This window comes from Sarcophilus harrisii, chromosome 6 (genome assembly GCF_902635505.1).
Source record: "Sarcophilus harrisii chromosome 6, mSarHar1.11, whole genome shotgun sequence".
NCBI classification, from domain to species: domain Eukaryota; kingdom Metazoa; phylum Chordata; class Mammalia; order Dasyuromorphia; family Dasyuridae; genus Sarcophilus; species Sarcophilus harrisii.
This window is the reverse complement of record NC_045431.1, coordinates 145173346-145199798: the sequence shown is the minus strand read 5'-3', so window position 1 is coordinate 145199798 and position 26453 is coordinate 145173346. Positions and strand designations below refer to the sequence as shown.

Genomic DNA, 26453 nt, shown 5'->3' with positions numbered 1-26453 from the left:
TACAGATATGTACAAACTATCACTTTTTTTTATTGAAGCAATTAGTTAAATGATCAGGATCACCAGCTATTAAGTTCCATCTAAAGCAGGATTTGTACTCAGGTTCTCCTGACTCCAGAGCCAGTGTCCTCTCCACCTAGCTTTTACCCCTCAACTATTAAAAATAAAATCAACCCTCATATCACTCTTTGGATTCAAACACTAAGTTCCAATAATACAACAATGATGGCCATGTTATCAGTTACTCCATTAGGTTCTTCTGTTAGTATTTCTTTCTGCAATTCTATATGAATGGAAATGCAATATGATGCAAAACAAAAGGGCAATGAATTGGAAGTCAAGAGATCTGGATTCAGTGGCTGGTTTTGTCACTAACTTGTTCTGGGATCTTGGACAAATCATTTGTGAATGAATAAAAGGATTGGACTAGAAGATGTCTAAGTTTATTCCCAGGGCGAATATTCAATGACTCCATGAATATGGAGTCTCATCCCCCTCAATATTGTGAGGTACAAGAAAGATGAAGAGGACATAGTGAACTGACCAACACCGAGTCTGGAAGTCTACCCACAGTGCCACCTAGCTGCTTAAAAAGTAGTGACTACACATGCATTTACCAGCATCTGATTGAATTTTAGTTCTGCCCTAGACTTAGGCTGGTTATGTGCCTCTGAGCAAATCACTTATCAGTGCCCCAAATTGGGTACAGCCTCCGTCAGACTGAGATCTGTGGAAGACCTTAGTTTAAAAAGTCCCAGATCTCCCATTGTATCCAGGACCATCTCCAGTCATATTGATCTATATCTTGCCACCAGACCCCGATGGCTCTGGAGGGGAAGTTGAGGCAGGTGACCCTCTCTTAAATCCAACTCACTTGCATATCCTGGCATTTAACCTCCCTGATGTCTTCTTCGAGTACAAAGGATAAACTACAACAAGACTGTAAGTAGCAGAAAAAGTGCCTAACTACACTCATTCCTCTAGAAACTCTACTCGTTGAAGTACAAGTGAATGTTTAAAAGACATTCCTGTTCCATCATAAGGAAGATTCAATGTCCCAAACCAAGTTTATGTGAATGTTCTATCTTGTTCCCCTATATTCTAATACAGCAAGCAAGCCATCAAGAAGCATTTATTGTAGATTTGTGATGGAGAGAGTCATCTGCATCCAGAGAGAGGACAATGGGGACTGAATGTGGATTGCAACAATTTTCATTTTTTTGCTGTTGTTTGGTTGCTTGTTTTTTTCTTCTTTTTTCCCCTCCTTTTGATCTTATTTTTCTTGTTCAGCATTATAAATGTGGAAATATGTTTAGAAGAATTGCTCATGTTTAACTTATATTGGATTATTTGTGTAGGGGAGGGGGTGGTGGGAAGGGAGGGAGAAAAATTTGGAACACAAGGTTTTGCAAGGGTGAATGTTGAAAATTATCTTTTCGTGTATTTTGAAAAATAAAAATCTATTATTATTAAAAAAAGAAGAAGCATTATTGTGTATTATATGCCAAGCACTCTGTGAGGCACTGAGGAAAAAAAAGACAAAAAGAGCTGACCTCAGTCAGGATATATTGTAACCATCCTTATTAACGTCTCTTCTTACAGGTAAGTAGAAAATACCTTCATTTTCATAATGAGAAAAATAGGATTCCAGAAGAGTAAGCAGTTCAGATCACCTAGAAAGTCTGACCAAGTAGGATATTTGGAATTCTATTGTGAAACCCAACTCATGCCTCAAATAATTTAAATATTGGTGGCAAGTGGTATTTAACACCACAAAGGGAGAAGTGATTTATTGTCTTTGGTTAGGTTGTCATCTTCTTCTCCTTCTTCTTCTCCATCTTCTTCTCCTTTCTCCTCCTCCTCCTTCTTCTTCTTCCTTCTCCTCCTCCTCCTTCTTTTTCTGCCTTCTCATTTTTCTGTCTTCTTCTTCTTCTTCTTCTTCTTCTTCTTCTTCTTCTTCTTCTTCTTCTTCTTCTTCTTCTTCTTCTTCTTCTTCTTCTTCTTCTTCTTCTTCTTCTTCCTTTTTCCACTGAATTACTTAACTGTCCCATACTCATTTTGAAAAGGGCTTTTTATGTATCTGAGGGATAAGAATCCTATGTGATAATTCATAGGCTGGACAGATTTCCAATATAAAGAGCTGGTGAGAGTCAGTTCACAGAATCTAGGTTAGTGCATTTATCAACTCTTATTCTGTTGTATAAAATTTGGATGTTCTTCAGTGATACCAAGTCTTTTCTCTCTATTCATTATTCAAGCTCTTGACTAGGGTCTTTTAGTCCTTCTCTCTGCTCTTTGAGCCTGTAGTCTTTCTCTTTTCCAATATACATCTTTGATTAAGCTATAAAAATAATTTCCAATTGTGAAGGTTCAATGCCTCTGATTAAGAATCTTCATTTTTCCCTATTGCCTCTAAAACAAAAGCTAAATTCCTTTGAAAAAACTTCTTCAGTTTTACTCAAACCTATCTTTCCAGTCACATTTTGCCACTAGCTCTGTACAGTCCAGTCAAACTGAATTATTCATTAGCTATCACTCAATCTCATCTTGCCCTGTGTTTCAGCATCAAGATAGGCAAGGTAGCTATGTCCAGGAAGACCTCTCTCCATATCTCTTCCTGCCGAAATCTACTTTAATCAAAGCCAGTTCTAGGCAATTTCCTACATGGAGCATTAACCCCAGTCCTCCTCTTGCCTCACTTCTCCTCCATTGAAACATAAGCTCTTCTTCTTCAGATTTATCCCAGCACTTTTTTCTGGATCTCCTCTTTGTTCTCATCATATTGTACTTAATATTGTTTCACCTTTATTTGTATGCATGTCTTATCTTCCCTATTAGACTTTTTTCTTTTTCAACTTTGTTTCCCTCCCTCCTAGATCCTAGAAAAATGGCCTGGAAAGTAACAAGAAATCAAAATTGCATCACAATCTGAGATTCATTGTGTGAGTTACACAGTATATATGGGCAGTACATACGTGAGTTATATTGCATGTTTTCATTTTCTGATGAGAAATTGAAACTTAGGGAAATTAAAAGAAGTGACCACTTGGTTTTATAGCTGCTAAATGGTGCAGTCAGATTCAGTTTTGTTGGCATCAAACCAATCCCTCCTTCCATTATTCCCATGGCATATGGCATATGAGGACACACAGTAAAGTATGTAGAGTAGTACCAAGAAAGCCTGAACTGTGTCACCCTGGGTAAGTTGCTTAATCTAAACATCAAGTTTTCTTATCTATAAAATGGGGATAATAACTCCCTCAGAATTGTGAGGATTAAATAAAATTTAGGAAGTTTTATTTAGAAATAATTGGAAATAAAACTTTAAAAGTCAATAAACATTTATTAAGCATCTACTGTGTGTCAAACACTGTGTTAAATACAGGGACTATAAAGAGAGGCAAAACCAACCAAAACCAGAGCTCAAAGTCTAACAGCATATAAATAAGATATATATACAAGGTAAATTATTGATAATCTCTGAGGGAAAGCACCAAGATTAAGGAGAACTGTGATTCTTTCAGAAGGAAGGACTTTTACTGAAGCTTGAAGGAAGTCAGGAAAGTCAGAAATTGTAGACATTGTAGACATGGGGGACAGCTAGTGAAAATACCCAGAAAGAATGAGGAATAACTAAGAAGCAAGTCACTGAATCAAAGAGTACAAGGAAAAGATTAAAATCTAAGAAGGCTGGAAAAGTAGGAAGGGTCCAAGGGATAAAGGTTTTCAAAAGCCAAACAACAGTTTTTCATATTTGATCATAGAGGAAATGGTAAACTACTACAGTATTTGCACAAGAAAATCCTATATTGAGTTAAGAAGAATTGGACCTGACTGAAACGACTAAACAGATGTATTATGAGAATGAAATGATTTAGAGAAAATTATTTAAGCCCAATGATAATAGTTCAGTTCGTCCAAAAAGCATTTTGCTTATAATTTAGCACCTTCCACTGGCATCTTTTTGCTAGTAGATGCAAATAGAGTATGTCCCAAAAATCTTGGTGCAGTCTTACTACTTTGAAGAACTGGAAACAAGTCAAGTTTTTCTTCTTGTACCCATTCATTTTCCTCTTTTTTTTCATGTATTACTTAAAGCTTTAGTATCTTTAAAACTTCATTAAGACTTTTGGGACACTCTGTATAAATTCCTTTATTTAAAGCTTCAAAGATTCTCCCCATACTCTACCTATGTCTCCATCTATGATTTATGAGATCTGCTTTTCAAGTAGCACTTCACTTTTTATAAAAAGCATGTTACAATATTTTCTGAATGTGCATAAAAAATAATAACTCAATGCATTTTATTATGTGCCCCTTGGGAAGAATTAGAGACAATTAATTATTTAGGTAGCTTTTAAAATTGTTTTTCTTCTATTTTTTAGGGATAGAGGAGGGGAAAAATACAAGGTCAGCTATTTTTTACTGTGGAAAATTTCAGTCTCCAATCACTTGCAGAGGTACTATAATAGTCTTAAAATAAAATTAATATTGAATCATACTACCTTTAAAGTAAGTATGTGTCACAGAAGAGGCAGAGTTTAACTTTATAAGGGAATTATGATAGAACCCTATACAGTAACTATGATAGTAACTTCCTTCAATCAAGGATCAGAATCTCAAGATTGGAGAATGTTCATCATTAAAGAAAAATCCAATTTAAATCTTCTTAGCTTAGAAGTTTTAATGAAAAGAGGGAAATCCAAAGCTATACGATAGTCGATTTGAATTCTTATTTTGTAATGCTGACTGGGTGATTAAAAAGCAAGAGACTGGCTTTAGATCTTTTGTATGAATATTTCCAAATATACTCCACATATTTCTCATCACTACCCTTTGGTTCACCTTCATTTGATTCTTTGAGTATTTGAGTGCTTGTATAAATAGGGAAGAGCTTAAATTACAGATTAGTTAATAAGTTAAAAACTACACTGCAGTCTATACAAAATAATAAAGCATTAATAATGAGAAAGCCCCTATTGATTTTGTGTTTAAATTATTGCTGAAAATTTGTTTTGTAATTATTCCTTACTTTAAAATGAAGTTTCAAGAATTTAAAGAACTCTACTATGTGTAAATTTTATCAACACCACTTCTTTTGGAAATTTGGAATGATTTAATATAGTCCATGGTTAAGAAAAAAGGATTAGGATAGAGATTGTCAGAACTGGGAGAGATCTCTGCTCTTTGAGCCTGTAGTCTTTCTCTTTTCCAATATACATCTTTGATTAAGCTATAAAAATAATTTCCAATTGTGAAGGTTCAATGCCTCTGATTAAGAATCTTCATTTTTCCCTATTGCCTCTAAAACAAAAGCTAAATTCCTTTGAAAAAACTTCTTCAGTTTTACTCAAACCTATCTTTCCAGTCACATTTTGCCACTAGCTCTGTACAGTCCAGTCAAACTGAATTATTCATTAGCTATCACTCAATCTCATCTTGCCCTGTGTTTCAGCATCAAGATAGGCAAGGTAGCTATGTCCAGGAAGACCTCTCTCCATATCTCTTCCTGCCGAAATCTACTTTAATCAAAGCCAGTTCTAGGCAATTTCATTTAATCCTCTCCTTCCCTATTTTGCAGATTTTTTTCCTTTCCGTTTTTCATTTCTATCCCCCACCATCTCATCCCCCAACCCCAGACCTGTGACCTCACTGTATAAGGAACTACCAACGAGGCAACTTCCTCAATCAATGCAGATCTGTACTTGTTCTGCAATTTGTAGTCAGAAGCAGTTGCTAGGGCCCTAAGAGTCTAAGTAATTTACTCAGATTCACAGAGGCAACAAAATTCAGAGATTGTACTGACGTCAGCACCCCTATCTCTGAACACTGTTTGCCTTTTTCAAACTTTCATTTTAAAGATAAAAACAAATATAGAGTGAAAATATAAAGCAACTTGAACTGTGTTCTGAATTAATTTGTCTTCATCAAAAATTTCAGTTAGAATACTGTCTAAAGGCCCAGAATCATATCTAATGGTTTTTGCCTTCTTTAAAGCTGTAAGTCTCATAAGAGTGTGTGTGTGTGTGTGTGTGTGTGTGTGTGTGTGTGTGAGAGAGAGAGAGAGAGAGAGAGAGAGAGAGAGAAACAGAGAGACAGAGACAGAGAAAGACAGAGAAACAGAGAGAGACAAGAAAGATTACTCAAGCAGTAGATTAGATAGTTCATGTAAATTTTAGAATTTTTTTTCCCATTGAAGACTGCCTTAACTGCATTCCAGAAATTTTGGCATGTTGTTTCATTATTATTAATTTTTCACACAGCTATTGATAGTTTCTGTGATTTCTGCTTTTTACTTCATTATTTGGGATGCCATTATCACTTCTATTTTCATCTGTTTCTTTTGCTTGTGCTTCCAATACTAATTTCATTTTATTGTTATATTTTATTTAAAAAATGCATGGTATTGGTGCTTTTTAACATTTATTTGTGACTTCTTTATGTCTCAGCACATAGACTATTTTTGCAAATATAATGTTGAGAAATATGTATATTCTTTAATGTTTCCATTTAGAGAATGCCATAAGTCTTTTAGAAATAACTTTTTCAGCAATTTATTCGATTCCATATTTTCCTTTTTTTTTGTCTATCTTTCAGGATTAATCCAACTTTAAGAGAGGAAAGTTAAAGTCTGCTATAATAGTTATATTAACTTCGATATCCTTTTAAGGTTGTTAGCTTTTCCTCTATTAAGTTAGACACTATGCCATTTCATGGATGTACCTTTACTACTGATATGATTTCATTAACTGTGGTCCATTTAAGCATAATATAGTTTGTCTCCTTTGACACTGAGAAATTTTCTTTTTACTTAGTCTGATCACATGGTTGCAACTTCTGCTCTTTTGGAAAAACCTGATATATAATATATTTTAATTTGTTCTCCTCATTTCATTCTAAGTATATCTTTGTTTTTAGATTGTTTTTGTTGAAATTGTTGAGTGTCATTTCATTGTATTTCTTTAGTCTATTCACTTTAAAAATTATTATTAGGCTTGTGTTTATTCTCTTATTTCTTTGGTATTGATTTTTATTCCCTTCATCTTCAAAGTTGATACTTAGTCCCTATAACTGATTTTCCTTATACTACTTTGATGATAACCCCCACAGGCTCTTCCCTGTTCCCTTTTCCATTATCAGTCCTTACCCAAGTTTGTTAAATTTATTTAAATTTCTTCCTTCCTTTATTCCTTCCTTCCTTCTTTACTTCCTACTTTCTTTTCTTCCTTTCTTCCTTTCCCATTTATGGAAATGTTATTTTGGAGTAATCTTTCTTCTCTTCTTTTAGAGAGAAACTCTCTTTCTACTATTGGTATCCCAGTTCCTTCCTTCCATTGCTTTTTCTCTTATCTCCTAGTCTTGTTAAGAGATTAGAGACTTACTATCCCTTCACCATCTTCTTATAGATTTGTAAGTGGAGTACTTCAGTGGAAGCTCTTTCTCTTATTTCTAAATTTTCCATTCATGGCCATAATTTATTAAGGGTTTATTTGTTTCCATCAAGATTAGGCTCAGGTTTATACAATATGTTTTGGATTGCAATTTTAGCTTTTTTGCTTTATGGAGCATCTTATTACATTTTTCCTCTGAATCTCATAGTTGAAGATTAATCTTGGGTTATTTTAATTTCCTTTGTTTTTTAATTTCCTTTATATCTGAAAGTATCCTAGTTTCTTGCAAAAACTGTTGTCTATTATTTTATTATTGAAATTGTGAAATCCAACCATTTAATACCTTGATGTTTCAAGTTTTTTTTTTCCCAAGCAGAGATCTGTTGATTTGATCAAATGGTATTTTATTATATAGATCAAAAGGTTTGGAATAGTTTTCTTGTATTTTTTTTTTTTTTGCAAGACAGTATTCAGGTTTTTAGCTTTTTTTTTTTTTTAATTTGTCATGTTGTTCTTTGAGATCCATGAGCTTTATGTTATATCTTCACAAACTATCTTCAAGCTTGAATAGAATTTATATGTTCTTCTATCATTTTGTTTTTGCCAAGTTTTCATCCCCTTCTCTATTTTTATGTTTCAAATCTCAAATTATCTCTCTGGGTTTTCAGTTTTCCTTGTTTTTAATATTCTTTCTATATGTGCTTGCAAGTCAAGTTTTTACTCAGCCTTTCTCCCTTGAACTTGTAGTCTTATATCCTTTCTCTTATATTTCTTATGGCTTTTCTCTAACTACCCCCCTCACTCTGGTTCCACCATCCTTTTACTGCTGCTTGGATTCTCATTTCTGGCATTTCTTCAGTCTCCTAGAGTTGGGGTAGTGCTCTAGCCCAGAGATCTTTAACTTTATCTATGTCATGGATCCCTTTGGGAGTCTGGTTAAGCCTTGCTTATGATTAATTTTTTCAAATCAATAAGATAAAACAAACAGAAATGCAAAGAAAAAGTAATTATATTGAAATACAGTTATTGAAATACTTTTGAAAAGGAAAGTTCACAATCACTAAGTTAAAAATATTTCCTTTATAGGGAATCTAGTGTTGGATAGAGTAGGATGACTTCTGTTCCCTGTTTCAAATTTCCTCCATTTCAGAAGATGATTCAGAAGCAGAACTACATGTCTCATGTTCCTTTCACTTTAATTGCAAAGGAGGAGAGTCTAAGACTAGATGATTTTGTATTTTACAGTGAATAGGAGCTTATTTAACATGATGAATCCTGAATACTGAATGTCATCAAAAATGTATCTTAAAGGAGGTATTGCCTGTTCCATTAACCACCCATACTGGAGTGCTTACTCCACCACTTGTGATGATGAGCTATACAGTTCACCATTGAATCCTGCTTCTTTGAAGTAATTGCTAAGAGTGGGAGGAAAATGGGACATTCTTTTGGCATGACTTTGACAACTTGTTCCCAGTTTTAGCAGTACTGGCAGAGGAAAGGGGGATTATAGTTGGCTGAATCCTGCCTAATTGACTTCAGGCTTTTAAATCAGGCACTCATGGATTTTTAGCAGGGTCCTGGGCTATGAATATTAAATTTCACCAGATACCAATTGTAATGAACAGGACATAAGGGAAGAAGAGAAAAGAAATTGCTTAGTGTCATAGAGGCGTCCTTGTGAAGCCCTGGAGCTGGAGTTAGCAAGAATAAGTACAAATTTGGCTTCATTCACTTCCAAGATGTGTGATCCCAGCTAAGTCATTTTGTATGCCTCATTTTCTTCATCTATAATATACGGATAATAATAGCACCTACCTCCCAAGATTCTTGTTAAGATAAAATTAGGTAATACTTGTAAAGTGTTTTGCAAATCTTAAAGTACATGATTGGTATAAAATGTTATTATTATTATTATTATTATTATTATACCTCAAATGTTGAATTTGCTGACAAAATGAATTTATTATAAACATTTTAAGGGCCTTCATTAGAAAACATAGCATATACATTAAACCTACTCTGAGAAACTTGTTATAAATGATGTCCTTGGATATTAGTTAGAATGGAGAAGCTCAAAGGTTTACATTTAATTTTGAACCAAAAAATCCCTGAAACTTACTGATAGAAAGAGTTCTTATCTTCCCCAAGGAAGATATCCAGGAGGAAGCAATGTTAATTATGAAGGGACCAAAAAACAGTATCAAAGAGGAAAGGTTAAGGCAATGGGGATGATTTTCCCCGTAGAATAAAAAACAAAAGACCCCCAAATCCAAAAACTGCATTGTATCTCAAGACTACAAAGAATTATTAAATGAATATTAGCTCTCCACCCCTTCCCCCATTTAACATCTTTTACTTGTAAGTTTCATTTAGTGGTCAGTGAAGATAGAGAATTATAAAGAACCCCCAAAACTATCTTGTCACTGTTTTTTCTTTATTTCCTGTGGCTATTCCCTTATTAATAAAAAATAATATACCTTCACTAACAAGAGGTTTTTCTGTGCTATTGAGTCATCAAATCCACAAATATTTGTTGAATGTGTTCTCTGTGCAGAATTCTGAGGTGGGATCTCTAACGTAGATATCTCAGGTTGTCTTTATCTTATAATTTTTCTTCTTTTATATATTTCGATTGTTCTTCAGATATTACTTCATGACCCTATCTGGGGTTTTCTTGGTAAAGATATTGGAGTGGTTTGCCATTTCTTTCTCCAGTTCATTTTACAGATGAGGAGACTGAGGAAGACAGGATTCCATGACTTGCCCAGGGTCATACAGCTAGAAAATGTCTGAGGCCAGATTTGAACTCAGATCATCTTGACTTCAGATGTGGTACTATGGCCACTGTTCCTTATCTTAATATGATAAATAGAGTCAAACAAATGCTATTTCAGGTTTTTATTGGCCTATGTTACAGAGAGCTGGTCTTGGGGTCAGGTCTGAGTTCCAGTCCTATCTTTCACACATGCAAGCTCTGTGATCACATTGGCCAATCACTTAACCTTCCAGACAACTCCCAGAGACTTTAAGATACTGTATTTTGTATTTCTAGAGGGAATTCCCACACTGTATTCCCTAATACTAGGTATATTTTACTCACTTAACCCTACCTAAAGAAAAAACTTTTAATAATAACTCTTTGTATTCTAAAATTCTAAACTTGACTTCTTTTCTTTTAACTAGACCTTTAATTTTTGTGCTACAAGGAGCTTCTTGATGAAGAATCATTTCATTGGTACAAATCTGAACTTGCTCTTCAGTTTAGTCTTGGAGTTACCTGAAGTGGGGGATGGGAAGAAAATAAGTATCTACATAATTTCTGTTATGTATTGTGTCAAATCTTACAGCTATTTTTTTCTTATAAATATTATCTCATTTGCTTCTCACAATAACCTTAGGAATTAAGTTCTAGGTTCTATTATTATTCCCATTCTTTGGTTGAGGAAAATAAGGCAGAGATTGAGTGACTTGACTAGGGTCACAGCAGGTGTCAGAATTGAAATCAAGTTTTTCTGATTTAAAGCTAGTAACAAGATAATAATTGCCCATTGAGACTAAAGAAGATGAATTGAAATTTCACATATTCGAAGACTAGTGTAGGTAACAAATCCATTAGTTATGAAATTTTGGGTTCCTATGTTCCCACTTCTTTCTTTATCTCTCAAACAATATCTTACAAGCTTCCCATTTACACAGAACTTACCTGTTTCACTTCCAATCAAAGGCTGGTTTGCAAAATGATTGACAAATTCCTTCAAACTTGAGAACTCGTTAAAACCAAACTTGAATGAATAGCCTGTGTATATTACTTGGAAATGTTTGACAGACTCTTTGGCTCTGAAAGAGAAAAACACTCATTATCTATATCTATATTTAATCTATATTTGTATCTATCTCTGTATCTATTTATATCTATATCTATTTGTTATTTATGTGAAATTCATCATTTTGAAAAGAAATTTATAATCCTGACATGAATCCAATCACCACTGTCCAAGAACTAAGACATTTGTGACAATGGTTGAATTTTCTCAGGGCAGGGCCCATTCTCCAAAGGAAGAGACAAATTCTATTTTTCAGAGTACATGCAAAACCCAATTTCCCTCTTGGATGGATTCAGGGGGATAATCTCCCTTGTGCATTCATTCATAACCCAATTTCTCTGAAGGACCCTCACATATTCACTTCTAAAAAAAAGGTGGGAGGTGAGACAGAAAATGAAATGGGCATATCTATTCCCCCCACCTATATGATGGGTGACTGTCTTCACTGACATACATTGAGAACATTAATGATGATTTATATATTCATTCAGATTGTAAACTCCTTGAAGAAAAAAAGTGCCTTTTGCCTCTTTTTGTATCCCCAATACTTAGCACAGTACCTGGAACATTATAGGTGCTTCAGAAATTTTATTGATTGCAAAATCAGAGTGATTTGATGCAAAAGGCACTGGACTTGGAGACAAGATATGGGATATAATTTTAGTTCTCTCACTTCAAGATTATCTATGAAATGAGAATAGTGATGCTTGAAATGCTTTCCTTAAAAGATTATTATGAGGAAAGTTGTTTGGAAACCTTAGTATTAAAAAAAAAAAGTTGATCTTGTTCAAGTTTGTTCTCTCACCAAATTATTGCTAATTGTGGTCCTAAAGATTTTAAAACTGGACTCCTAACCTTCTCCTCTTTGAACTCTAAAAAGGGGTAAGATTGTGATGCTGCAAATTTTCACTCCTTAGGCCTCAGGGAACTGAAAAGGATTACACATTAAGGGCATCAACTAATCCAAATGATTCATTTTACAGGTGAAGAAACCTGAAGCCAAAGGTATTTGGGTAAGTACCTTACTCAAGCTTTTAAAGGAAATGATAGAGGCAGATTTGAATACTGGTCCTCTGCCTTTAGAGTTTTTGCTCTACTGTACCACATTACCTTAAAGAAAAAAATCAGTCTTCCAAGTCTCATCATCAAAGACAATAAAATACTTTTATCCTAATGCATCTCCCACCATGTTTGGTTAGAATGTTCATACTACATATAGAATAAAGCAAAGGCTGATAACATTTGGAGACCATCATCATGTACTATCATTCAGATTAAATATGCATTTCCATATCTCATTTTCATTCTAATAAATAAATCTCTGAGTAGAAAGAATTCTAAAGTGCTTAATTCTCTGAAAAGTATTGAGCAAACATAACCCTTTAAAAATGTAGCTTTTGTCACTGGTATAATTCTAATAAAGAGTGAACAAACATAGTCTGGCTGTTTTTACCATTCAGGTTTGAGAACTCCTTGACTAGACTGTCCAAAAATAGCAATGCAGATTTGGTATAAGAGTGGGAATAAAGGAAATCTAAGTGTAAGGTGCAGTAGAATGTCAATTGAATCAATCATTCCATCCCATTTAAAGTAACTACATTAACCAGGTAAGACCATACTTAGTGAATCAATCAATTGAGGGAATTAGATTAGGTTTGAGAAGTTTTTGATCAGTTTGGAAGTAGTAAAAGTTATTAGAGGAAAGGAAGTAATAATGCAAGAAGGCATATTGGGATGAGCTGAAAAGTCTCAGTTATATTCTGTGATTCTTATATAAAAAAAGGCTAGTTTTCCAATGAAAGAAAAAACATTTCTAGCCAAATTCCTGGGAGAGAATCACTTTGGGAGAGAGGAGAGAAAAGCATTTAGCTTTCCTAGTTAACCAGAAGATAACCTCCTGGACTTCAAAAAGTTAGAGGATTTGGACTTTTCATCAGTGTTCTAACAGTATCCTTAGAAGAGATGATAGGAATATATGAATCATATGTTGAGCTAGACACAATTTTTAAAAAGGCAGCTTCAGGACTACAAAATGTTCAATAGAAAGATACACCACATCTAAGAGAACTTCATGGAGGAGTCAAGGTATGAGGGATAGAAAAATAATTCTAACAAAAGGGCTTCTATAATCAATAATTTATTCCTTTTGCTTGATATTCTCCAAACTTGAGTCCAATTTTCCCTAGATTCTGCATATAATTGTTGAGAGTGGGTTCCAGGTTTGGAGGGGAGTTGTACCAACTTTTTTTTATTATATTACCTTAGCAAACAGTTTCTAAAATCTACTTAAGTCTGGGGAATTAATTTATATAAAAGGATAATAAATAAGAGCCACAAACTGATGGGGTTCATGAACCTCTAATACTTGGGAAATTATCCTTCACCCTAGAATCTTGAGAGTAAAAAGTAAGAGCTGAGCTCTTGTTGGGTTTCTGATAGAGGACTCTGGGAGAGTGAGCTCAGGGCTTGATTTACATTAATATAATTGCTAAGTTCTTTAATGCTGTGCTCATTTTTTGGTTATATGACATACCTCACTGACAGAGAGTATAGACCATTACTTTTCCTTAGGAGGTAACTTCCATCACTTCCATTTGAGAGAAGAAGTGCTTCTGCTGCATGGCGAGTGAGATTACCATGATACCATCTAAAAAGGAAAAATATAAAGATTACATTCAAGGAAGAAGATAGAGCAATTTCTTGTTTGCTCAATTTGTGGCCACAGATGAGTTTAATAATTTCCCCTCCAGTATGAGATGTTTAGAGAACAAATGGATTAAACTGCTTTAAACATATTAAATTGCTAAACACACACATACACACACACACACACACAAATATATATATATATATATGCATATATATATATTCCATATGTTCCATTTGACCATCTGTGCTTCAGGTACAATTAACTCATTGAGCCAAAAACTAGAGAATAACCAGCATTCGAGAGAGCCTGTGACATACTTCTTGCCTTCTGGCCACAGGAATTAAGAACTAAAGTTTTTAAGGTCAGAGATTCCAGTTTGGAAAAGCAACAAATTTACCAGGACCTTCCTTTGATTCCACGCTCCATGAATGAGCCATGAGCTTGAGACTTCAAAAGCAGGTGGAGGTCCCCGGCAGTAACAGGATGTTGGGTGAAATAAGAACAGCTATAGGAGCTTCAGTCTGCACTAGGGGTGGATATAGGGTCTCTTGAGTCCATGTGCTGTGCTATGAGGAGCTGAGACCCATATCCCAAATTCCTGGGTGTTCAAACTAGTATTCAACTGCCTGTTTTTCTTAGTTGGACTAATCAAGGGGAAAGCCATGAAGAGCAAAAACAGCTTAGGTCCTCAGTTACTGTGTAAGAGAAATAGGGTTCTGTCCCAGTAGGACTTTATCCACATTCCATCTCTGTCCTGCTTATCTGACTGGTCTTTCTAAATCTCTTTTTTCTGGATCAATATCTGTGTTTTGTCCCCTGTGCCTGGCTGTGTCCCAGGGCTCAATAAAGAGCTGCCTTTTTTATTCTCCAAAGATTCTCTCTCTCTCTCATGAATCTCTTTTAACTTCTGTGGGTTCAGTTATTGTCTTTATGTAGATTATTTCCAAGTTGACATAATCAGTCTCATTGACCTATAGGACTTCATCATCAATTTCCTTTTGGATATCGCCACATGGTGATCCAAATTCAACTCTATGAAGGAATTCATTATCTTTTTTTCAAACCTTCCTTCTTTCTGCTTCTCTGTTTCTGTTAAGTATGACACTATTTTTCCAGTCTTTGAGGCTCTTGACCCATTCTTCTTCCTCCCCCAATTAATTTTCCCCACACTAGTTGAACATCAATTGTATCAGAGATTCATTCAGGTAAGGAATGGACTAGACATAGAAAGTCTCTTCTGAGATTTTATATTATTCAAAGGAAATGTTGGGTAAGGATGGGAGAGGGAACAGAACTGGTCAACAGAGATATTTTATAGTTGGGAGACCTAAAATAAGATTTAACCAATCTCACTAACATCAATCTTTGCTCTTCCTGGTTTCTTCATTTCTATTTCTCCCTTAGCTCTACCTTTTATCAAGAGGAAAATCATTTTGAGTAAAAACTGCTATTGCTTTAGCTTAACTACCAATAAAACAGGAACAAAAAGAAACTGGGGTATGATAAGAGAAGAAATCTCTGGGTTTAGTCTACTTATATGATAATATCAGCAATATGGTTAGTGTCACAACCATACCTCAAGAGTAGAAGAAAGCAGGGGCCAAATTAATCTATTCATGTAAATGAAGTTTTGTCATAATTTTCTAATTCATAAAAAAAATAGATCTACTCTTTGGGCCATCATGCCTATATAGTCTGAATAATAACAAAAAAAAAAAATAGGAACCTTCATTGCAGAAGGCTTGTTTAACCTAAATGACTTTTTAAAGGAAAATTTTTGAACATCAGTGGAAGGAAGTTTCTTCATAAGTCTTAAAGTTATCTGTTTTCTAAAACTGTGCTTCCTGGTATCTATTTCTTGAATTCATTTCCTCTTTCAGGCAAAGATGTCATCATCCTGTATTTTTCATGTTGCTCTAAACGTGTCACTTTAAAAAAAAAAGGAAGTATCTTTGAAAGTAAACATACCTGCTCATCAACCTCACTCTTTCACTAACTCAGCTTAGTCCTAATCATGGAACAGATCCTAAGAGAAGCTCACAGCTCTATTTTGCTAAAAGCACTCAAAGGACCATGGGAGAATTGAACAATGGATCTGTCAACTCCTTCACACTTTTCTAAGGTGAAAGTTCTCTTTCTCTTCAGACAATAAATCCTCAAAAGGCTTTTTATGTATTTCTTTTAACCTATAGATACTTTTAAAAGAAAAATATCGTATGACAAAGGCCCAAGTCAGTTATTTGAACTTTTTTTTATAACAATAGCTAATTCCACAAAATTCTAATCCAATAAAATAACATGGATATTCCTCTGATTTTTTTGGAGCATGATTTGATCTGTATTGCTTGAAATACTTTTAGGAATCCTTTTATTTGTTAAAAATAATAGCATAAAATAGAACAAAACAAAAAAGCCAAGGCTCTCTTTTAGGTTCTTTAGATTGAAGGCAAATTGTAATTTGTCACAAGATCTGTATTCCATAGACGTTACAAATATGGGCATGTTGTTTGAATGCTAAATGTATGTTTGCCTAAAAGACTATTTTACAGAGAATTCATGCAAGGCAGCTGCTCATACGGTAGTCAAAAGATGCAATTCAAGGATGCCCTCAAACTCTCCGGAGACCTTTGGAATCAATTATGAGACGTGGTAGACTATGGCATAAGACCATTCAACATAGTATGCTTGAATCAGAGAAGGCTTTGTGCTCTATGAGCAAAACAGAATTTCAGTAACCCAAAAGAAACATGATATGTACAAATTTAGGGACTTCACTGCAAATGTTCATAGGGACTCTTTGTGTCTGACCTGTGGTAGAGCCTTCTGAGCTTATACTGGTTTAGTCAGTCATAACTTGACTTCAACACCATTTTGGCCTTCTTCAAAAACAAAGGACACTAGCCAACCAAGTTCTAGAGACTGGATTTGAGGTGTCATTGATATAAGAACCCCCAATGATGAACATCAGTTAGATATTTGCTTTGCAATTTAAAATTTTGACATTTTCTTCCCGAGCTCATTTTACAGATGAGGAAACTGAGGCAGAATTAAATTATTTGCCTAGAGTCGCACAGTAAATGTCTGAGAGTAGATTTGAATTCAAGAACATGAATCTCCCTGACTTCAGGCTCAATACTCTATCCACTGTGCCACCTAGCTGCCCTTTTAAAAATCTTTATGTGATTCTCTCTCTCTCTCTCTCTCTCTCTCTCTCTCTCTCTCTCTCTGTCTTTCTCCCTCCTTTCCTTTCTTTCTTTCTCCTCCTCTCTTTCTCTCCCTCCTTTCCTCCCTCCCTCTCTCTCTTCCCCCTCTCTATATATACATACATACATACACGCATGCACACACACATATATGTATACATACATATTTACTATATGTATTATGTGTGAGAATTTGTATGTTAAACTTGCTCAGTGGCCATGCTAATTTACTCTGCATTTTCCCAATTTTAGTCTGTGCTACTGAAGTGACCATTGCCATTTTTCTAGCCCATATAGTCTTAGAGAGTTGCCTGTTGGGCACTGTGAGATTATATACTTGTCATGGGTCACACAAAAAGTATGTATCAAAAATTAAACTTGATTTCTGGTGTTTCTGGCTCTGAGACATGGTGTTTATTTGTCAGATGATGCTGTCTCTCATAAAAGCATCATAGGATCCTATTATTTATTAAAAATGCTAATAGAGGCTTAATCTTTATAGGAAAAATCTAACCCCAAATATCTGTCCCTCTGAAGGCTGAATTTCTATCTAAACCCTCATTTTTTTGTGATAAACTCTTGTCTTCCCTTAACTAGAATGTGAACATTACAAAAGCTGGGACTGCATGTTAAAACAGTTTTCAATCTTAGGTCAGGCATCCAGCACAATTCTATTTTTACACATGGCAATACCAATAAATATTCATTGATAATGATTGAAAAATTTCATTCATTGTCTATTCCCTGCATGATGCAATCGACACTGCAAAATCTCTAATTCAAGATGCTCCACAATATGATTCCTCTTCAAGGAAATATATTCTCTTTGGTGTGAATGCTTTTATTGATATAAATTGTATTCCTTTTCCAATGTAATGGATGATCTTCCAGAACTGCTGTGACTAAAATTTTTTCACTCTATAGCCCTGGAGGGAACAGCAGAGCCTGTTTATGATGGACTTGGAAAACAGTGATGTAGTTTGCATTCAAGAAGAGATTCATAATTTTTCCAGCTTAGTAGGACCTGAGTTGTGCCCTGTTCACAGTCTTCAAGAACCCTCACATCATGACAAAAGAGAGAAGAATCATCTTCCTAGTAGTAATTATTGTAAGAATGATTTCAGATCCCTCTCTACTATGAAAACCTGGAATTTCCTTTTGAGTTTGGGATTATAATTAAGAGAGAAGATAAGAATTTAGTAGCTATTGCCTAAGATAGGATACATCAATCAGGAAACTCCTCAGTGAGGAAACTCTCTCTTAATGCAGGTACTTTTTTGACAGTCTAGTTTTACTGTTGCTCAGTGCTTAGGGCAGTGAGTGATTAAATGATTTGCCCAGGATCACACAGTCAGTATGCATCAGAATTGGGTTTTGGTTGACAGCTTGGCTTTTCATATGCTATACCACACTGTCTCTATTGACTGATGTAATAGTAATTTATAGAAGAATGTTTTCCTTTAATTTTAATAACAGAATCACACTACTACCAGTTGGAAGAAATATCAGCAACCAGCAAGTTCAACCTATACCCCGAAAAAGAATCATTACTACAAAATGTTCAATATGTGGTCCTCAAGCTTTAAAGGCTTAAAGTGGAGCCTTCTACCTTCTAGGGAAAGCCAATAGTTTTGGTTATTAAGAAGTTTTTCTTGCCATTAACCTAAATTTTGCTCCTAGTCCTATTCTTTAGAGCCAAACAAAATTCAAACTTTTTCCCCCTGTATGATTGTCTTTTAAACAATTATCATATTTCTACTGAATCTTTTCTTCTGTAGAAAAAAAAAAACTCTTAGTTTTTAGGATCAGAAAATCAAAATTTTTTTAGGATTGGAAGGGACTTCACTGACCATCTATTCTAAATCGTAACTAAAGCATTGTCCCTTGTATAACATGACTGGCAAATGGTCATTCGACTTTGTTTGAAGCTCTCTTTTATGGAGGGACTCCCTCTTTCTCAGAACAGCCCATTCCATCTGATTATTAGGTAGTTTCTCATGATACAAAACTTCTATTTTCAGTTTCTAAACAATGAGGTAATAGTTTCTGCTTCTTCAAATGAGAGAATAATTGTAAAGTCCTTTGTGCTTCTTCAAAGGAGAGAATGGTTGTCAAGCATCTTGTGTAGGCTCCATCATATAACAGATACTTGATAAATAGTGATTCCCTTTGCCCTTTCCCTTCTGCCCTTCCCCTAAAACTTCAAACCAAGTCTAGTCCTCGTTTTACAGGTGGATATTAAGGATGCTGCCATATCCCACTCAACTATAAAATTCTAAGACTATTAGATAATTCTAAGACTATTAAATTCTAATTTAGATATTGAGTTTGCTTTTTGATCTTGGGGCTCTAATAAAAAAAACATATTAGTTACTCTTATTTATTAACTGAGATAGTCTAGGGACTGAATCTCATTTACTACAGCCTAAGATTACATTAGGGATTCTTGAGGGGAAGGCACTGCCCTATTGCTGTTAAGCTTGAAATTCATTAAATCCCCATCTCTTTTATTATTGTCATTCTGTCCTTTCAAGTCCAAAAATCATTGTCCTTGATAGAGAAAATAGAAGTGAAATAACTACTTAGCAGCTTTCCCTTCACTCTGTTATATACCATCCTATCTACTTTCAAGTCCTTCATCCAGTCTCATTTTTCTTTGAAAATGCCTATTAAAAAGCTGCAACTCCTTGATGTTGCTAGTTTTTTCCCTGATTCCTCTTTCAGCTCACTCTGAACTTTAACCCTCCAGACATTGTTTTTACAAGACTGAGCCATCCTTTTGATACATCTGTTCTTGCTTCATCTTTTGTACATACCTTTCTAAAAACCAAGCTGGCTGATGAATTCTCCATCCATTGACATGAGTCGTCTCAGATGACTCCTATTGTTCCTTTTCAACAGAATTGTTTTCCTTTGTACTCTCAGAAGTTATTTTTTTGAAAGTTTCCCATCCATTCTTAGATGACTTGTTTTATAGAATTTTAGTTCATTGGCAGCTATTATACTTTGAACATTTTGAAAACTTTTTTCCCGAAAACTAAGGTGTATGTCAGACTATCTTGATTTCCTGTCCTTTTATTACAAACTTTTAGAGGAAGTAGTCACTTCCCCAAGGTTTTCCTCATTTCTCACCCCAGCAATGAGTTCATTCTTGCTAGTAAGAATCACAAATTCCCTTTGTTGATTTCTCTATCTTTTGAAGAAACAAATTATTAAGTCAAGAAATTTATTAGCAGTTCTACCAGAGAGAGACAGAAAAAGAGAGATAGAAAAAAAGATTAAGGGATAGATAAATAAGAGACAGAGCAAAACCAAAGAATCTTCCCCAATGATGATGATGATGATCATGTTTATGCAAGTGTGGCAGGAGATACAGTGAATCAATCAAAACTCTTGCAGATAATTGAAATCCTCACCACAACAGAATTATTCCTCCATGTTAGACTTATTGCATCATAAATTCTTCATCAATTGCCTCTTTTTTGATCAGGTGATCTATAATATACTCCAATGACAAAATTGCTTCTTTTCCTATTTCCTTTGAACTTCACCCAAATGCTATCTATCATGCTTCCCCTTTCTGAGTCCTAGATTTATTTACATGAGAATAATCTCTTAATACAACTTGCTATCCCACTCCCAATCCCTTTAATTTATCTTGTTCCTTCATGCACCTCCTATCTACTTCAAGTCCTTCACCCAGTCTCATCTTTCTTTTGAATAAGGCATACCCATAAGGATCTAATTGCAGTAATAGTTTATTTATTCTTTTGCCAAGGGAATTGGGGTTAAGGAACTTGCCCAAGGTCACACAGCTAAGAAGTGTTAAATATCTGGGGCTAAATTTGAACTCAGGTCCTCCTGACTTCAGGGTTACTGCACTACCTAGCTGACCCAGTAATGAGGTTTTTATCTTACTATCTCTTAAATAGCTATAAGGTCAAAACTGTTTTCTTGCATTATGATTTCTAGTTCACTTTATATATTCCCTAAATATTGGGCATTTATGTATAAACAATTAAGGCCATGGCTTTTGCTACTGGCTTCTCTTTTAGACTTTGTTTTCTATGAACTTTTGGATGTCTCTATTATTCTCTTTCTTAAATAATCCTCTTGAGACACTGTCAAAGTCCTTGAACATCATAGTCATTCTGTCTCTGGACACTTCCCAACTTACCAATATCCTCCCTAACTCTGCTTTATAGAACTGAACTGTCTCCTCAAATGCTGACTCACCAGGGCAGAATACAGTGGAACTATCAACTCTCTAGTCCTAGGCAACTTGTCTCCTCTTAATACAGCTCAATAGCTATTTTGACTGCCATATCACATTGGTGAATACTGAGTGAATAATAATAAAATCCCAAGGTCTTTTTCTGAGATATTGCTGTTCAGTTATGTCTGCTACATCTTGTACCCACAAATTGATTTCTTAAATCCAAGACTTTAGATTCAGATGACACTTTAGACTTTTTTCCTATTAAATTTCATTTCATTAGATTCAGGTCAGTGTTATAGTTTATCAACACATTGGGGGGGATCCTGACTCTTGTCACCCTTTGTGTCCATTATTCCTCTGTATTTTGTGTTATCCACAGGTTTGACAACCATGCCTTTTATGCTTTCATCTAAATTATTGAGGGAAATGTTGAACAGCACTGGACAAAGAATAGATTTCAAAAGTGCTACACGGTGGTCCTTTTTCCAAGATGACATCAAACCAATATATGAAGTTAACCAGTTCTGAATCCTTTTAATTATACTACCTTCTTGCTCACATTTATTTTTCACATAAAAATAATATAAATTGTTTTATCCAATACTTTGCTAAAATTGAAGCAAAATATAACTACTTAATTTCCCTATCTATCAATATAGTAATCCAATTTAGTATTTTGGTATGACCGTGATGTTTCTTTGGGATTACTACATTTAGATGGTCTATAACTATCTCTTCAATAATGAGATCTAGAATTTTTCCAGCAATTCAAGTCAAATTTACTGATGTTAATCTTTTCTCTCTTGAAAACTGGAATAACATATGCTCTTCTGCGGCACTACCTCCATTGTCCACAATCTTTAAATTCACTGGTAGTAACTATCATACATTTGACAATATTTTCAGGATCTGAGACTATTAACTTTCCAATAGTCTATGGGGCTCGCATACTGTGTCCTTGTTAATCTTGTATACATGCTCCCTAGTATATACCATTTTCTAGTCCAACTCTTCCTTCTTGAGGCAGGTAGGTGATATAGTGGGTAGAGTGCCAAGCAGAATCAAGAAGACCCAAGGGCAAATTTAATCTCAAAGGAAGTCAGATCAAAAGACCCATCAGTCTCAAGAATGTAATTCTGAAGGCAGAAAGGAAAATAATTCCACTGAAAAGGAAAAACTGATCTCTACAGAGATCAGTTGTAGTACTGAGAATTCATCAGCCAGAATGAGAATGAGAAAAGAAACAGCAGAACATAAGAGAAGATTCAATATGAAACAATAAATTTCTGTTTCAAGAGAACCTACATAATAAATACTACACTGTTTTCAAAACTGCCCAATTTTTCTTCACTTTATTGTAGGTTTTCTTTTGTTCTCTCCTCTTCTTCCTTCCCTCAACCCTTCATTCACCCTAAAGAAGCATATAGTTAATTGTGGATATATATATGTGTGTGTGTGTGTGTGTGTGTGTGTGTACATCTATATGTGTGTATATATATATACATATAAACATCTATAAATATTCACCTATACATTCATGCACATATGTAAGAATGTATTATGCTGATTTCCACTTGTCATCCGTTTCTTTGAAGGTGGATAGTATCTTCATAAGTCCAAGTCTTCCCATTTAAAAAAAAATCAAACAACTCATCATTTTCTATAGGATAGTAATATTCCAGTTTAATCACATCCTATCTGAGAGATTGTCAATGAAAGTTTTCTCCCAATTTTCTGCATTCCTTCTATCCTTGGCTGCATGGTTTTATTTATACAAGAACATTTTAATTTAAAACAATCAAAATTATACATTTTATATTTCAACATTCTCACTTTATAATATAGTTTAAGATCTAATACTGCTGAATCTGCTTCCTTTACATCTTTTTCCCCTGATTCTTTTGAATTCCCTGACCTTTTGTTCTTCCTTATGAACTTTATTATTATTTTTCTAACTCAGTAAGATATTTTTTAAATAATTTAATTGGGGTGGCATTGAAGAAATAGATTGTCATTTTAACAAGTATATTGGCTTTACTACCTCTGAATAATAAATATTATTTCAATTATTTAGATCTGACTTTATTTGTTTAAAAAGTGTTTTATGTTTATGTTCATATAGTTCCTGTATCTGTTTTGACAGATATTTCATACTATCTAGTTATTTTAAATGTTCCAAAACAGTATTAATATTGTTGACACATAGTGTAGTTTTCTTATTTTTCTCTTTTGATTAATTCACTTAGCTGTCCCTAGGTTGGCAAAAATAGCCGAGATATGTTAATTCTCTTCTATTTTTTCATTTTTTAAAATTTTGTTTCATTATTTCTTGGTGTCCTAGAATGTTAGTTTCCTTTTGCCCAATTCTAGTTTTCAAGGACTTATTTTCTTCCTAAAGTTTTTGATTCTCTATTTCAAGTTGGTTGAGTCTCTTTTTATAATTTTCTTGGATTGCTCTTTTTTTCCCCTAATTTTTCTCAATCTTTCCTATTTGATTTTTAAAGTTTTTTAAAATTCTTCCAAGAGCTCTTTTTTGTGTGTGCTTGGGACCATTTGACATTTCTCATTGAAAAAATAAGTGGTAGGGCAGCTAGTTGGTACAATGGATAGAGCACCACCCCTGTAGTCAAAAGGACCTGAGTTCAATTCTGGCCTTAAACACTTATTACTTCCTAGCTATGTGACCCTGGGCAAGTCACTTAACCCTAACTGCCTCAGCAAGAAAACCCCAATTGCCTCAGCAAGAAAACCCCAATTGCCTCAGCAAGAAAAAAAAAAATGAGTGGTGCTTTTTTTGTTCTGTTATATTCCACTGAATGTGAGCTCAGAGCTTCTCTATTTCCATAGTAACTATCTGTGGTTAGGTTCTTTCTCCTTCCTGATTTTTTTGGTTTTATTTTGTTTTTAGCAGCTATTAGTATAATCAAGTTATAGTCCCAAGGTAGGGGGAAATGATGCTCCAAATTTCAGGTTTTTCTTACTGTTATTTCTAAGGTCTATCTTAAAGCTCTACCTTGGGCTCTCCACTCCACTCCTAAGCCAAGCTGCCCTGCAAATGCCCTATGGTCTCTCAGATGGCTGCAAACTGCAGCTATTCTCTCTTCCCTGGAACTGAAACCAGGGACATTTGCTAACACTGAGGCTGCCTCCCAACCCTGCTGTCCCCTGGGTTTGTTATTTGTTGATTCTGCAGACTTGAGATGTGTGCATTTCACTCAGGTCTAACCTTCCCCTGCTGGATGACAAATTTTTCCTGGGGTCTTCTCAAGTTGTTTTAGGAAAATAACTGCTTGGGTTGGTTCAACATTAGGAAAACTATCAATATAATTGGCCATATTAATAACCAAATTAACAAAAACCACATGATCATCTCAACAGATGCAGAAAAAGCATTTGACAAAATCCAACATCCATTCCTATTAAAAACACTTGAGAGTATAGGAATAAATGGACTTATCCTTAAAATAATCAGCAGCATCTATTTAAAACCATCAGTAAGCATCATATGTAATGGGGACAAACTGCAACCATTCCCAATAAGATCTGGAGTGAAACAAGGTTGCCCACTATCACCGTTACTATTTAATATTGTATTAGAAACGCTAGCTTTGGCAATAAGAGCTGAGAAAGAGATTAAAGGAATAAGAATAGGCAATGAGGAAGCCAAATTATCACTCTTTGCCGATGACATGATGGTATACTTAGAGAACCCCAGAGATTCTACTAAAAAGTTATTAGAAATAATCCACAACTTTAGCAAAGTTGCTGGTTATAAAATAAACCCACATAAGTCATCAACATTCTTATATATCACTAACAAAATCCAACAGTCAGAGTTACAAAGAGAAATTCCATTTAAAGTAACTACTGATAATATAAAATATTTAGGAATCTATCTGCCAAGGGAAAATCAGAAACTTTATGAGCAAAATTACAGGAGAATAACTGCTTAATCCTACCTTTTGTTTATTTCCACTATTCTACATCCCATATGTACCCTTTCATGCATGTATTCAGAGTGTATACTCTTCACTGTTGGGATAACTGAAAAAAGAATGTATTCCATATGAATGGTTATTTCCTTTTGGTCAGTTATGTGCTAACATCTTTGGTTTGCTCTTTTGCTTTGAACAAATGTTTTCTTATTAACATATTAAAATAAAATATCAGTGAGACCTCATCAGCCATTTCTTGAAAACTAGATGCTGCTCTACAAAGTATCTTGATCCCAGGATAGCTTTCTGGGGACCCTCTTGTAACAGTTAAACATAAATATCATAATCCAGAGCCTTCACCCTATCTAGTTCCTTCTACTATGCAATGTTGTATCAGTCCAGAAGACCAGTGGCTTTTTTGGGACCAACTCATTTTTTAGAGTTAGCTATTAAAGACTAGTGAACATTTTTCTCCAAGTAATCCTCTCTGGATGGTTGGCTAGCTCACACACTAATATCACTTGGGACTGACCTAATCAGACTCAATACTTACATCCTAGTTAGTTTCCTTTCCTAGTCCTTCATAATTTTAAATTAATAATAACAGTAAATAATATCTAGCAATTTATATAGAACTATGTATATAGAATTATGGTTTATTAAATGTTATCTCATTTGAGCAATTAGAAATTTTTATTATATCATAGAACTCCTTTGTAATTCAGATGTAGAGGAGACTACTCTCATTGACCATTTATTTTATATGCTCATTCCAAGGGAACATAACAAAGTTTAGCTAAGACAGAGTGGACTAGGAGTGGACCACAGTGGGAAATTTATTGAACAGGGATTTGGACTCTGGACTTAAGAGTTCAGGAATCTGAGTTCATGTTCTACCACAAGTTGGCTATGTGAACTTAAGTAAGTGAGTAAGGGACTTGTACAATCCAAACTGACAAGTATTGTCCTGAAATGGGGGGAAGTCTTGCCTACAGGGAAACAGGAAAGGCTTTTTTGGAGGAGGTGGCTTTTTACTTGAGCTTTAAAGGATATGTAGGAGGAGTTCAGTTGGTGTTAAGAATGAGGAAAAAGTTGATGTTATTCTTCACATAAGGAATAATGTAAACAAAGTCATGGAAAGCTGAAGGAGTAGACAAAGAGCAGTAGTTGGTGACAGTGTAGATTATTATATAGAGGGAAGACTGCAAATGTGGGGTAGTTTCAAATT

General features: G+C 34.7%; 1 protein-coding gene across 1 annotated transcript in view; it reads right to left on the bottom strand.

The window, feature by feature from the left end:
- The window catches only part of DAPP1 (dual adaptor of phosphotyrosine and 3-phosphoinositides 1), a 58303-nt gene that overhangs the window by 16491 nt on the left and 15359 nt on the right, over positions 1-26453 (bottom strand). The window contains exons 2-3 of the mRNA XM_012552028.3: positions 13752-13865; positions 11098-11231 (exon numbers count right to left, since the gene is read on the bottom strand). Coding sequence (XP_012407482.1) covers positions 11098-11231; positions 13752-13865 — 248 coding nt within the window. The remainder of the gene's footprint in view (positions 1-11097; positions 11232-13751; positions 13866-26453) is intronic.